The sequence below is a fragment of the Natator depressus genome, chromosome 9, assembly GCF_965152275.1.
Source record: "Natator depressus isolate rNatDep1 chromosome 9, rNatDep2.hap1, whole genome shotgun sequence".
Classification (NCBI taxonomy): Eukaryota; Metazoa; Chordata; order Testudines; family Cheloniidae; genus Natator; species Natator depressus.
This window is the reverse complement of record NC_134242.1, coordinates 98402100-98417715: the sequence shown is the minus strand read 5'-3', so window position 1 is coordinate 98417715 and position 15616 is coordinate 98402100. Positions and strand designations below refer to the sequence as shown.

At 44.6% G+C, this 15616-nt stretch overlaps 1 protein-coding gene across 1 annotated transcript in view; it reads right to left on the bottom strand.

Annotated features, from left to right (window-relative positions):
* Nucleotides 1-2268, bottom strand: part of FRMD7 (FERM domain containing 7) — a 32415-nt gene extending 30147 nt beyond the window's left edge. Inside the window, 3 exon segments of the mRNA XM_074962754.1 lie at nt 319-566; nt 2197-2224; nt 2227-2268. Coding sequence (XP_074818855.1) covers nt 319-566; nt 2197-2224; nt 2227-2268 — 318 coding nt within the window.
* Nucleotides 2269-15616: the final 13348 nt, after the last annotated feature.

Sequence of the window (15616 nt, the reverse complement as noted above, 5' to 3'; positions counted from 1 at the left end):
TCCTGGTTGAGACTTAATGTTGGCATCCAGACAAACAAAGACAGACTGTCAAAAATACACCCCATCCCGGCTGATTTCAAACTGATGACACTGGATGAGTCCAACCCATCTCCCCCACTTTTTAAAAACGGGATGCAAATGACAGTGGGCAGCTTGCGCGCGTTAGCGCTGAAACATACGAGGAGGACAAGGCTACACGCTCCTTTTTCCAAAGCTGAAAACCAGAAGCTATCAGATACCATCTGAGGGTTATGCAATCCTTTGGTGCAGCAATGACTTCAGTAATTAGAACAAAACAATAATATGACAGCCACTTACATCCACTACAAAGATCTTCTGGGAGTCATCCAAGAACTGGACTTTCAGATGCAGCATCCTTGAGCACGCAGCTGAGCTGCCAGCCAGTGCAGGAGTCTTGGTAATCTGTGCTGTGTGCCAGACAGGGTACCCTGACTCCTCGTTCACACACAATTTCACTCTCAGCTGGATGGAGAAGGCTGCAGCCACTGTTACACAGATGCAGACTTCTCTTTGGAGGGAGGTCTGGAAGCAAAGGAATGTAATGCCTAGGAAGAAATACAAATGCAGTAAGCAGAGATCCTGACAGCCGCCTCTTCTAAATAGCAACCTGTAATTACTTTTTGTAAATTAACGTTATATTATTATTGAAAACATCCAAGGGACCAGTTTCAATGGAGCCACTCAGAATTTAAACTGATGCAACCAAAATGGGTCTGGCAAAAGCAGAGATTTTTCATTAATTATTTGAGAAATGCAATGGCTAAAATCATCCAAATTTCATGTCGTAAAGTCAGAAGAGGATCTATACTGCTCATATTAGTTGTTGGTGGTAATAACTTCATTCGAACCCAATTCTTAAATTTTTAAATACCAGCCTAAAAAACTAGCCCTGTAGCCTGTATGGAATCAGACTCATTCTTGCTGTTTCTGTGAACAAAGCAGAGGGATAAGACAGTATCTTCTGAACAGATTTGTATGAAGCTGCCAGACAGAAGAATATCTCTCACTGGAGCCTTGAGAAATGCTCACAGTGGAATTAAAAAACCATGAAACATCCTTGTTCTGGGGTTTTGTTTCTAACTCGCGCTTTCCACCACATTTGCTTAAAGATTAGTTGAGGATCACAGTTCTGTGAGATAACCTGACTCCAGGATTCAGGAGCCGCCCCCCCACAAATAGCAGCCAGCTGCTTCAGCTACAATGATCAGCTGTGAAACGGTTAATATTAACATTTCAGGCCTCAGAGCTGACTCCCCCAGACACTTGCCAGCATGTCCCCTCACTCCAGGGCATTTTTCCCATTTATACCTGTAAGCACTAGGGAGCAACATTGCCCTTGCTTGCAGCAGGAAGAAAAATCTTTACAACCCATAAGCTTTCTTTGGCTTTAAAGCAACAATGGCGCAATCCCACTAGATGATGCTACTGAACAAGTAAGTCGTCATGATCCGAGAGGTCTGGGCATGATTACAGGGGGTCCTGGCTTTCATGGCCATTTGGGACAAGTCCCATGACTAATATTCCCCAGACTGCACCTTGCTGAATCACTGATGGCGTGAATGTGGGGTCAGTTGTGAAGGCAGCTAGACTAATTCACTGTCTTGTCACTTGCGGAGGAATGAGCATCAGCCAAACGGGAGAGGGATGGCACCCAAAGGAAACCATTCCCTCCAGTCACCTTGCTAGCACCAAATGCAGCATACATGCCGTGAGGCCCTGAGAGTTACCATGGGAAAACCCTCATGGTCCTGTCAGCAATGGGAGGGACCCCTAGGCATGACGGGAGGAGAGAGCATTGGACTGGGACTGAGGAGACCTGGCTCTGCCACTGACCTGCTAGGTAACCTTGGGCAAGTCATTTCACCTCTTTGGACCTGTGTCCTCTCCCCCCTATTGTCCATTTAGTCTGAAAGCTCTTCTGAATGCCGGACCTCTCTCTCATGATGTGTGTGCATCATCCAGCGCAGGGAGCGCCCAGGCTTAGCTGGGACATCACAGAGCTACTGTCATACAAATAAATAGATAAAGCAAGTGTCGCCGACGAAGGGAAAGAGACTATTGGTAAGCACTGGGTGTTACATTCTTGGTATTATTCTTGATCCCGTTGCAAAGTGCCTCCTACCCATACATTGCTCTGGAAATAACAACAACAGTAGTTCATCATAACAACCCTACCAAGATGCTTTCTGGGTTTTTCACCTTCCTCTGTAGAATCCAGCATAAGCCACTGCCAGGTATCAGGGCCATTGGTACTGTTCCATGTGATGAGTCCTGAATCGGGTATTCTAGGATTCAGCCGAGTGGTTCATACAATTAACTAGCTTTATTCAGGTTGTAACAAGGTAACTTGCTGTGTCCAGTCCTTACAAGCTATTCTTTAAAACCCACTGTTCACAATGGAAGACGATTTTGACTGGTTTCATGTCACATTTCTGTAACACTGCTAACAATGTTCTGCTGTATCTCTCCTTGCACCATAGCAGGAAGGCGCTAAGTTCAGGGAAACTCGTCAGGATGCTGCATAGCTACTAACAGTAGGATTGTACTAACACATTGTACATTATATATTTCATAGCTGCTTCTCACTCCCACAGCAATGCCCCCAGTCCTGACCCAAAGCAGTACAGCCTCATGGGCCCTTCGATTCTTACCAAAGGAATGCTGACTGGCATGGTGGAGCTGGGAACAGAATCCACTTCTTGGGACCCTGCATGGTGCCAAGTACTCTCAGCTCCCGCTGACTTCAGGATCTGGGCCACTATATGACTCCAGACAGTCAGTGATGTGAGAGGAGACAGGTAGATAAGCTCAGGGAGTAAGGGGTTAAAGTGTCAGATGAAGAGGGATAGAAACCCCATAGTTCAACCAGCCGCTGAATGGAGCAGAGTGTGAGCAGGTACAGGTCAATCCAATTTCTGAGTGACTCCCCTTCCCAGCCAGACAGCAAAACTCATCTGTTGGCCAAGACAAGGAAGAAGGATCTGCTGCACGCTCTGGTGTGGTCTGCACTGGGAGTTACGTACAAATACATTCAAGGCAAAACTCCACTGACGTAGAACAAATGTGCTGCCATGGCCAAAAAAAACGCGGTTGCCTTGGCTCATGATTCAGGACGTTCGGGTCGCTAGCGGAGGGTGTGGTGTATAAGTCGTTAGACTTGGCTTAGCCCACTCGGACTGCAGCTTTCCTCCGTGGGGCAGCTGCATTTTTAAACACACAAACCATTAAGTATTGATACGCACAGGCGGGAGCAGCCCTCCAGTGCTGAGAACAACGGGGCGGGGGGCAGCCATGCGATGTCAGAACAGTGTGCGCGCATGTGTCCGCCATAAACACGCTCCTGTTGGTGCAGCCGACCCTGCCGGGCCCCCTGGAGTCTGACCTGTTGTGGTTACAGCCGGGCAGACATCCACAGGAGCTGTGGCAGCCAGGTCAGCTTGTCATTCCCTCGGGCTTGCAGTGCGTGTGGAAAGACGGAGCAGGCTGAAGGTGATGCTGGCAGACTGGGAACGATTCAGAGTCCGATGAACTTCTAACGAAAGCCCAGGTGGAGCAGGGACGCTGGTGGGGAGGGGGCCAGCGGGGTGGCAGCAGGTTGTAGCGGGAGCACCAGAGAGCCAGGTCTGGCCTGGGAATGGAAGTTACTGAGGGCCCTAAGACAAGCTGAGTGCTGGCCACTGAGGAGAAGGGGGTGACCGCAGAGAAGTCCCCTTGCTTGGACCACTCACAGAGGAGGCGGAGGAGAATCCGATTTCAGTCCCACCTCTCTCTTGGCTTTCAGTGTGAATTGCTTTTCAGTTCTCTTCTGCCGGCTGGAGCGAAGAGTCAGGAATCCTGGAGTCTGAGCCTGCCCCTGACTCACCGTGGGTAGGCCAGCCCTGTCTGCTGGTTACTCACCGGAAGCCGCAGGGTCGAGCGACTGAGTAACGGCTGGAGTGTGGGCGAGTGAGGGCTGGGCTCCTCAGCAGCAAGGGAAGCAGAGTCCCCTGCGCAGCCATTAAACCAATGGCAGCCAGAAGCAACACAACCGCGATGCTGGCAACAGGGGGAATCTGGGCGCAGGGCAGGGAGATGACCCCATCCTCCTCCTGTCTCCCCACTTCCCCAGGAAGCACCAAGAACCAGATCCAGTCCTCCCACCCTCCCGAAGGCTGTGGTTCCCAGTGCACCCTGCTCTGCTTCTTGCCAGGGGCTGGGGCTGCAAAGAAGGGGGGCCAAGTCAGCGCACGGGTCACAGCACCACTCAAATTTGTTCCGGCTGCCCCTCCACCATGATGGAGGAGCAGCCAGGTCAAATTTCCAGCTCAGCAGACAGGCCTGGGTCCCCACTCCTGGTGCCCCTGCACCCCGCTGCTAATTCCACTGCAGCAGCAGCATGGGGCGCCTCTGGCTCTGCCCCCATGTTATTTTCAAAGGGGATTTCCGTTTGGGGTTTGGAATCGCACAGTTCTTTCTTCCCCCAATATCCTCCCAGAAGCAGTGACAGGAGCAGCACAGGACATCTGGCCGGCATCCAGTGCCTCTGACGAATAGCTGAGTCACCCACGTTACGTGACTGGAGAGTCTCCTGAACATCCGCCTGCCAGATAGCTGGCAAACGAACTCCTCAGTTCAGCTGTCCTCCCCCCAGAGCCGTTCCCGCTACACGCCAATCAATGGGCCTTTCTTTTGGGTTGGCAAAACTACCCATCTCCTGATCCACTCACTCCCAGATCCAAAAGGAGTCGTCCCGGAAAAGGGAGCTTGACCAGGCAATATTATAATCCCGCTCTCCTTAGCTCCTTCGCAGCACATCCAAGTGCCAAAGTTCAGCACAAAAGCACTTTGCTGGCGCTTCTTGGTGGTAGTGTAAATAGCGCGCACCCCTGCTCCTCATGCCAGCTCGGTCACTAACCGCTGCCTGGACGTCTGCCCTTTGTATGCCTGTTTATTGTGTAGCTGGGTTAGATGTTTTGTAACTATTTTAAAACTCATTTTGCAGGGGGGAAGCAGCACAGAACTTTCAGTTTCATTTTCCATCCCAGACCTGAAGGCCAGAACCCTACAATTGAAACTGGAAGCAAAGGGCGGGTTTTGCTTGTTGCTGGGAGGAGGCTCACAGGTTCAGCTGGATGCAAAGCCCAGTCTGTTTGGCAGCAGACTCATGAGATTATCTATGGGTCTGACTTATACACTGCTCTACCTCTGCCAAAGACACATCCTTCCAGCCATGCGCTGTTTCCTTCCTGAAAAAGTTCTCCAGTGATTTTAGCCACTCGCCCTGCCCCTGCTCTACAACGGATCCCTGACTGTAGAGGACACACGAGCAGGGGAATGGACCAGAGACAATGGTTGTGTTCCTGGGTCTGCCTCTAACTCACTGTTTGAGCTTGGGCAAGTCACTTAACTTCTCTGTGCCTCAGTTTCTCCACCTGTAAAGTCTTACCCACCTTCTTTACAATGCACTTTCAGATCTCTGTCTGAAGAGGGCTGTACAGAAGTGCCGTGTATTATTTTCACTGAGACCGCACCTGCTTCTTTGGGTACAGATGGCAAACATATTTTTCATGCAAGGTGGACAAAAATCGATGTTTTTTGTTTTTTGGGGGAAAAAGTTTTTTTTAATTGTTCTTTAAATTGTAGTAAGTTTGTCTTTTAAAAAATAAAACTGTTTAAATATCTGAATTTAATACAAAATACACCAAGACCTAAATTTCTTATAATCTCTTACAAAATTTTTTTTAAAAAAGTATGCTGTACCCATGAGCCTCTGTCAAAACCTGAGTTAAAGGCTGCTTTTCCATATAGAGAAAGAATCAGGGGGAACACATCTAACTTTGGAGGTCAACCTTTATAAATATGGCTCTACAGATCATGTACCATATTAAGGGCTTGATCCTGTGGGGAACCCAGGGAACGTGCTACTAGGCGCAAGAAGACACCAGCATGTCTCTCATTAGGATCATCCCATGAGCCCACCTGGGTGGTCTCATACACCTGTTTTATAGCTTCTCCCTACCTGAGCTCTGTGCAGCTTCTAGTGTTGATTTCAACACCTGGCAACTGCAGAAAAAACCTGCCGTGTCTGCAGGTCATAAAGAGACCCTCTCTGGAAATATTTTCAAGAAATTTCTGTACTTCTGGGTGAAAAAGGAATAGGTGCCAAATGTAAACGGTGCGACTAGGAGGTGTAAGGCCTGGTTGTCAGAACGAAACAGCATTATGGAAAATGCTCCTCAGATGGCAATGACTTCTAAGATGATGACGTGAACATGTCTGAACAACCTGGATCAACTGGTTAGTAAACTTATTTTTGCACTAATTTTATGGACTGCCTACCATGTCCTTACTATGCTAGTAGGTGATAACTTAGATTATGGTCAGAATTTTTGTTTTTGGTGGATTACTTATGAATTTCAAAATGTTAGTGTTCAAAATATTACCGGTATGTTAGTTTGTTGATTAGTTTTGTGGGAATATTTACTGTTACTTCTGGAATTATTTTTTATTGCTCAATACAATCGAACATCCTAGGTGAAGACATCCTGTTTAAAAGTAAAATTGTATCAGGCATTTACGAATTTTAACATTTAAAAATTTATTTTTCAAGCTCTTTAGTATCTTGCTAGAAATAAGGGTTTAAATAGATTTTGATCATCGTTATGATTTGTTAATTATTTTCCCTGTAGAACTGGGTTTAGAATAAATTACATCATTGAAACAGTGGTACAAACAGCTGCAGTGGGAGGAATCTTCCATTTACAATCCCATTTTTTAAAGCAGCACAGAGTAATGCTCAGGGAGTGAGAGTGACTTATTTTTATGATTCTGTTTCAGTGCCCAGCTTAGACATAAGAGGTTGTGAATGTCCATCACCTGCAACAATCAGCAGTGCTGCCACTAAACATGTCAGACAGTAAATTACCTGTATCCAAAAAAAAGGAATAAATAAATAAAACTTTCATCATCATCCAATCAAACCATGGCTGAGTTTGTAACCAGGCAGATTCCAGGCCGAGTTCCATCCCAGGCAGATTCCATCGATGAAAAGGCTCTTCAGTTCATGTATGCAACAAATTCTCCCTTTCACCTTGTTCAGAACAACATTTCATTGACAGGTTCAATCATTATGACCAGGCTACTGTCCACCCGGCAGTGCAAAGTTGATGGATGCAGGGTATAAGAAGGAAAATGAGCAGTGTGCAAAAAACATTGCTGGGAAATTAGTTAGTCTGAGTCTTAAAGGGTGGAGCAATGTACACAATGACCCAGCAATAAGTGCTGGTGTGACAACAGAAGGTGGGGGTTTTGTCATACAGAAACAACTGATACACCAGGAAATGCCCATACAGCGGAATACTTAAAAGTAGCAGCAAAAGCTGTAGCAAACTGTGAGCAAAAATTCAAGTGTCAGATGTGTCATTTTGTCACAGACAATGCCGCAAATGTAGCAAAGATGAGATGAAATCTACCAGATGACAATGAAAGGAACATAAAACTTGTAACATATGGGTCTAGTGCTCATTTGATGCATCTTTTAGCCGAAGACTCAAGTACAACTCCAGGAATAAAAAACTATGTGCTGAAATTGCAAAATCCTTACAGGAGAACCACTCTGCTTCAGCCTCGCCGAAGAGAGGAGGCGGAGACAGACTAATTCTCCCCCAGGATGTACAGTTGAATTCAGTGGTCGACTGTTCTGAGCTGTGAGTTCAGAACTGGCCCATTGTGACGAAAATTGGGACCAAATAGATGGAACTACCACAGCCAAAGAAGCCAACACTGGAGGCGAGAGCCATGTGGCAGACACACTGAATACACCGAAACCTGCTTCCAGAGCCCTGGACAAACTGCGGGGAGATTGTTGCTGTGTTGCTGATGCTGCTGACATTTGGAAAGAACTTCAAGGGGCCTTGACAACAGAAGTATCCAACACCACAGTTAACTGGCAGGCAGGAAAGAGGCGGCTGGATCAAGCAAAGTACCAGGGTAGATGCCTAGCTGCTGGAGAAGATGCTGCTATGACCTGGGCATCTAATAATCACCAGCCTCTCGTGCCAACCATAACACCTTTCAGGGCGGGAGGTGCCTTTGGAGCAGTCCATGTTTGCTGACGCTGTTTTAAAGCAAGTCATACCACTGAACCTGGGGGAAGTCGCTAGCTAAGCACCCGGCACCACAGGCCCTTGAAGTGCTAACCCAGCTTTGGACAGCAGGAGCCTGTTCTGCAGGCACAGAAGGAATATCTACTTCATTTGGACAATTCATTCAAAGTTGAGAGATCGACTGGGAGTTGAAAAAGAGGAAAACTTGTCTCTCTCTTCCAGTCTGTGAATAAAAATGAGGAGAGAGGGGACGAGATCTCCTACTTTTAAAAGTTTGAAGGGCAGCTTAAGTAACTGAGGAGACTGTTGTTTCATTTTTCAAGAGACTTAGGTGAGTAGGAATTTAAGATTTCACAATTAGACATATTTGAAGATTTTCCTAGGCTGACCTGAAATACTCAGTTTAATTCACGGACTACAGCAAATCCCTCTGTTTACTAAACTGTTTAGCTATAAATGTGAAATGTTACGATAGGAGAAGTTTAAGTATCCAAAACAGTTAGGGTTGTTTTGTTTAATAAAAATAAATTGTATCTGCTGTTTTGTGCTCAATTAAATTCCAGTTACCATCCCAATGCAATTTGACACAAATCATGAGCAAAAAGTTAATTATCTAGTAAATAAGCAATATATCATTCACTATTTTCTAACATCCTAAAATGTACAATTAATAAGGATCTGAATATATAAAGTTATATATTTTCTTAAAGAAATATATAGAGTTACAGTGAACCTTCCTAGGTAGCAAAAACATGTATCCAATGTAGTGTAAAAGTTCTATTTCATTCCAAATCAACATTTTCATGCTTATATCAGCCAAGGAGCGTGTACCTTTTTTAAAGAAAACACCTGAAGTACAAATAGAAAAGTTGATTAAAATTAGGGCTATCGAGCGATTAAAAAAATTAATCGCAATTAATCGTGCTGTTAAACAATAACAGAATGCCATTTATTTAAATATTTTTGGATGTTTTCTACATTTTAATATATATTGATTTCAATTACAACACAGAATACAAAGTGTAAAGAGCTCACTTTATATTTATTTTTGATTACAAATATTTGCACTGTAAAAAACAAAAGAAATCGTATTTTTCAATTCACCTGATACAAGTACTGTAGTGCAAGCTCTTTATCATGAAAGTTGAATTTACAAATATAGAATTAAGTACAAAAATAACTGCATTCAAAAATAAAACAATGTAAAACTTTAGAACCTACAAGTCCACTCAGTCCTACGTCTTGTTCAGCCAATCGCTCAGACAAACAAGTTTGTTTACATTTGCAGGAGATAATGCTGCCTGCTTCTTGTTTACAGTGTCACCTAAAAGTGAGAACAGGCATTTGTATGGCACTGTTGTAGCCGGCACTGCAAGATATTTATGTGCCAGATGTGCTAAAGATTCATATGTCCCTTCATGCTTCAACCACCATTCCAGTGGACATGCGTCCATGCTGATGACGGGTTCTGCTCAATAATGATCCAAAGCAGTGCAGATCGACATGTTCATTTTCATCATCTGAGTCAGATACCACCAGTAGAAGGCTGATATTCTTTTTTGGTGGTTCGGAGTCTATAGTTTCCGCATCGGAGTGTTGCTCTTTTAAGACATCTAGAAGCATGCTCCACACCCCGTCCCTCTCAGATTTTGGAAGGCACTTCAGATTTTTAAACCTTGGGTCGAGTGCTGTAGCTTTCTTTAGAAATCTCACACTGGTACCTTATATGCATTTTGTCAAGTCTGCAGTGAAAATGATCTTAAAACAAACAACATGGGCTGGGTCAATCACCCGAGACTGCTATAACATGAAATATATGGCAGAATGCGGGTAAAAAAAAAATTTACATTTGTAAGTTGCATTTTCACGATAAAGAGATTGCACTACAGTACTTGTATGAGGTGAACTGAAAAATACTGTTTTATAATTTTTACAGTGCAAATGTTTGCAATAAAAATAATAATATAAAGTGAGCACTGTACACTGTGTATTCTATGTTGTAATAGAAATCAATATATTTGAAAATGTAGAAAAATATCCAAAAATATTTAATAAATTTCAATTGGTATTCTACTGCGATTAAAACTGCGATTAATCATGGGATTCATTTTTTTAATCGTGACTAATTTTTTGAGTTAATTACATGAGTTAACTGCGATTAATCGACAGCCCTAATTAAAATGAATTATTTCAATTGAGGTTTTCCACTTGGTGATTTAAATCATTATTTAATTTGCTTATTTAAACCAATCCACCCTGTTTTCATGCTTCCATCAATTAATATTACCTGGTGGTGTTGTACTTTATTTGGTAATATTTTCTCCAGTTGCTATGGACTGACCAGGTGTTATTCCTTAAAGAATCCTGTCTCAGAACCTGCTCACTTAATATAATCATCAATAATGCTACGCACTTCTACAGCATTTTGCATCCGAGGCTCTCCACAGGCTTCACAAACATTAACTAAGCTACACTACATACCTGTGCCGTAGCTTAACAACAGCATTATTCATGCTATCCTGTTGGGGACACTGAAATTAGTTATTGTTTTGGCTCTGTGCTGTCAGGGCCTTGTTTCCCATTCATTCTCCTCTGCATTACTTTCAGGTGCATCCAATCTGTACTTAGTTTGGGGATTAGATGAGATTATCTCTGAGTCTTTCCATGCCAAGCCTGCGCCATTCCTACCTGAGAAGGTCACACATGCGGGCCCACATCCTCAAAGGTATTTCAATGGGAATTGGGCCCCTGAATGCCTTTGAAGATCTGGGCCTCGGTGTCTGATCCAGCCACCAACTTTCCTGTTTGAAATCATACCTGGTCATCCTGAGGTCACCGTAACTTATCTGTTTCATCACATGAAACTTACTTTATTGCCATGCTTGCATAAATCAATGCAGGTTTAAGGGGATTGTTTGATACACGAGGGCTAGCGTTTGTCTGGAAGCTGGCTGAAAGTCCCATTTAAACATTTTTTTAAAATTTTGGTTGTTAAATCAAAAAAAGCAGGATGAAAACTGCCTGACAATCTGGCAGTGGGATGCTGATGGTATGGCTATGATGCTACAGCTTGATAATGATCATAGGCACCAGCAGGCAGCAATCAACAGTGCGAGGTAAGCACGGGTACAAATTCTGTGCAAGCCCCACTGACTTCACTGGGCCTGATCCCGTCTATTGGTTCCCAGACAAAACCGGCAGAGTGAGCCTGACTGGGAGTCGCATACACAGATATATAAGCTATCTGATATCGTGAAGAGAAGCCTGCCACCATTTAAGTTTCAGACCATGGCGCTGTGCAAAATAGGTGTTTCTTTGTTTTAAGCACGAGACGAATGACAAGTCAATTCAGAACGGACCTTTCCACTCGCTCATTTGACTCTAACACAGCGTGTGAAATTCAATTCAGCAGGGTCACTTGTTTCTGAGACCCAAGTAAAATCTCATTCTCACCATCCTGATGGGGGAAGTGGATTCTGTGCGTTGGCTGCTTAATTTTCATGATAATTTGGCTGTTGTAACAAGTCAGGGAATCCTTTGGGGCCACGTACCGTCCTTGACTCCTGCACACGATGCCTAGTGATAGCAGCTGGAATTGCTGACACAGAGAGGACATTACATGGCTCTTAAGGAGCTGATAGCCAGAAGATCAAACCTTTTTGAAGAGGATGGAGATAATTCCTATTATAAATGGCACACAGTGGATCTGGTCTGGATAGGATACCGAAGAGCACGCTATGCAACCTCAATCCTAAAACATAAAATTATTCTAAGCTGCCTTAGAATTAGGCTTTTGCTTTTCCAGTGTAAAGCAACTTTGCTGCCCAAAACGCTGATGGTCGGGTACAGAACACAAGAAACATTCCGAGAAAACACATCCAGCAAAACCACTAGGAGGAAATGAGACTTTTGCTTTAAAACGGCGCCATCTTGTGGAAGTTGTGCTCAACAATCAGTGAGGGGCTGATTTAGTTTGTAGGTCTGAACACTGCAAGGTGTGGTTATAATACAATCTCGCATGCATTGAGTATTGTCTGCTTTTATCTACTTACCAGAAACTGATTGTGCACATTGACGAAGAGAGGCCAGGATTAATATTCGCCATATAACTGAGCACAGAATAAATGCCATTTGCTGTGAACAAACACGAAGGTCATAGGAATTCCTTCCAAGGTCCCAAATAATAGCATGGGCTCCTGCTATTATCCAAAGTGATTTCCCACCAATGGAGTGCCTGGTAGTGCTGCACCTACCAAAGGAAAACTGCGAAAAGGGAAGAACTGAAGCTAGTGTATATTTCACTCAAACAGACCAGTTGAGATATTGAGCAAAACAAGAAAATAGCTCCTCATCCATGTCCGGTCAAAGGAGCTTTGATGTCCCCAAACATGTGGGTTTCTCCTGGCACCCAGCCACTTTGAGCCATGGAGGTGTGGTTGCAACCAGTCTGTTCTGCAACTCAAGTAATACGTTTCTTGTAAGAGCGCCCTTTGTTTTGTTTTGAGTATTTACGGTTCCTGGTAACAGTCCTGAACTCACATCTCCCTAAACTAGAAATAAAAGCGGACACATTGTGAACCTACCTGTAATCTGGATAACTCCACAATGCGGCTCAGAGACGATATAGACACGAAGGCTTTCCAGCCTGATGGGAATTGGCAGGAAGGCTGACTTGTCAAAGATGTAGGACTGATTTCCTCTCCAGGATCCACTGTGAATCAGGCATGGAAACATCCACTATTTTGTCCCAAGGCAAAAACAAGCCAGACACTTGTTAGAAACATATACAGATTTCAAAGCACACCAGGGATGGTGCCCACAGTTCTTTATCAGCATCTCAGAAATCCCATTTACAGGTAAAACAATATCTCCTTTTCTAGCCATGCACTGCCAGCAACAGAGATGCCTGGACTATAATCAGCAGTGATCATTTAATGAAAGGGGATTAAGGAAGCGATAGGGAAACCTTTTCTGAACATCCGCATTATGGATCCTAAGGCCAAAGGCTGATTCTGAGGAAGCCACCACATCGAGTCTATCGTGCTTGGTGAATGGAGGGAACCCCAAAGGAAAGGACGGCTTCCTAAGGAGCTGCCTTGCACATTTTCATGACAGATGTGGCTTCCCCCTTGGCTCAGGATGAACAGCTCTGGTTGAGTGAGCCCCAGTGGCAGCGAGGCAAGGAAATCCTGCTGCTTTGTATGCCTGTGATATGGCGGATCAGACCCCTCTGGCCACAGTGTTTTGCTAAAGAGAAAAAGTCTGTCATATTTCAGGCCATCCGTCACTCTGTCAAGTCCCAGTGTAGAGCTCAAAGGAAACCTAAGGCCGGGGCAAAGTCATTCCTTCTGGGGTGAAGGGCTGGAGCAAAGAGACCCCGGATCGACATCCTGTTCCATAGGAAAACTGGTCTCTCTGTGGGGTAGGAAACCCAGTGCAGTCCTCAGACTGGTCCTCGTACAAGGTAATCAAAGTCTCACATGCTTAAAGAGGGAGCACTGAGCTTTCCCCCTCTTCAGGCAGAGGGGGCAGTAAGACATGAATAATTGGGAGGTTTGAGAGGATACGCTCCAAAATTTAATTCAGGCTCTTGGATGAAGGAGCTCTTCTTGTCCTTTGATACTACGCTGACGGGAGATATAGAAAAATGTATGTGCCATTTTCGATGGTCACTGCTCTTAACAAGTATTTTAGTTAACTTAGATTCTGCCCTGCCCCCAAGAGGCGACAATAAATAGCAACAACAGTCTGAAAATTAATATTGCTTTGTGTTTCTGCAGCACATCGTCAGACACTATCATTTCTTCTCCGCCATTAACCCAGTGCCATCGCTAGCTCTCGTCTTCATGAAGGAATTTGAAGTGAAGTCCTGCTCTGAAAGGGAACACTGAAGGAGAACACCATAGGGGTTGAAAGCGCTCTCTCCTTGGCTTCATGCCAAATTGACTCCATTTTCATGTAAAAAGACCCTTTTTTTCCTCCCCTTCCCCTTAGCCACCACCTTGCATAAGAAACTCAGGATGAAGGCGTTCTGGCAACAGCATCCTCAAACCCCCCCAGTAAAGATTTTACCAGCTCAGTGCTGCCATCAATGGAGCTGAAGCTGGAACTGCAGGCAGAATGTTGCCTCTGAGATGGAAGTTGGTAGGCAATCCTGAGCGGGTCAGAACTCTCCCCCAGCTCCATGGGCAGGGCAGTGCTAACTGGAATTCAAAAATAAATCAGTATGAACTTACTCTTGTGCAGTGTATAGGAACAGGATAGGAAGGCCTATTGTGAGCCCTCTAGGGGCACTCATTCTACTTACTCTCTGTGTTAGAGGCTGCCAGAAATCAGCCAGAGCAGCAATGTGTATGTAGCTAGGCCTGGCTTGTTTGGTTGTGCTTGGTATACGCATTTATATGGACCTGGCTGTGTCCAGGTGGTTTCTTTACATTATTTGTGTGGTGTGAAGAACGAGACACCCACCCTTTTGTCACTACAGCAGGCTCCTATCTGTAAGGTGCCACTTTTTTTAATACACACTTTTTTCTGATCACAACCCTTTTAAGATGCTGCTAATGAGTTTCCTCTCAGTTAGTATAAAGGGCTAGCTCTCCTTCCTAGAACAGCCCCAGCAGTCCACTTCTTGCTTTATTGCCTACTTGGCTCTCAAATGCAAATATAAAGCTACAGGAACAAGGGATGCAGCCAAGACGTGAATCAGCAACAATTCCACAATAACAGACACATAAAAAAACCGCTTCTGACAAGCCCTGTTTCAGTAATCCCCCAAAACTCAGCACAGATAGTCCCTGCTGACCTATCAATTCTCTCCCAACTCCCCTTTACATTGGATACATTTGTCTTCTGACATTAAATCTTCCCTTACCAGAAATAAGTCCCAGTCCTTCAGTATTTATCAAAGTAGCAAAGGAAGCCATAAAGATTCCCCTCGTATAACCAACAAATAGTTTTCCAAGGTGCACATCTATACCCGATTCCTTCACACTTAGCACACCGCTCTCCACGTCTCATGTAACTGTTATATTCCTTCAGGGGCGGTTTTTAATAGTTACTTCTGTATTTGCCGAGGGGTGCTGCATTCGGGATCGCCACAAAGGCCCAATCCTGCGTGGGGAGCTCTCTGTGCTACAGAGCTCCCCTCACTTCAGTCAGGCTCTGCTTCAGCACTGGGAGTGAATTCCACAATCGGGGCTTTGGTACAGCAATAGTCAAGTCTCCTCCTACAGGAGACTCCTGCCGTTAAGCTTGTGTGAGCCACTCTTCTGCTAGTGCTGAATAGAAAGTCTACAATGGCAATTTTGGCTTTTGAGCAGTGGTAATGTGACCATGAATAAATCAATAAGAGCCCTCAAGGTTTTAAACCACAGCTATCATTTTATCCAATCTGTATGAGAGACCCTGTACACTACTTTGTTTAGTTAGGGCTTTAAAGTTTAGCTACCTTAGAAACTAGTAGGGAAGAGGTAACAGCACACTTGCTTTAAACACAGCTGTCGCTGGTGAGT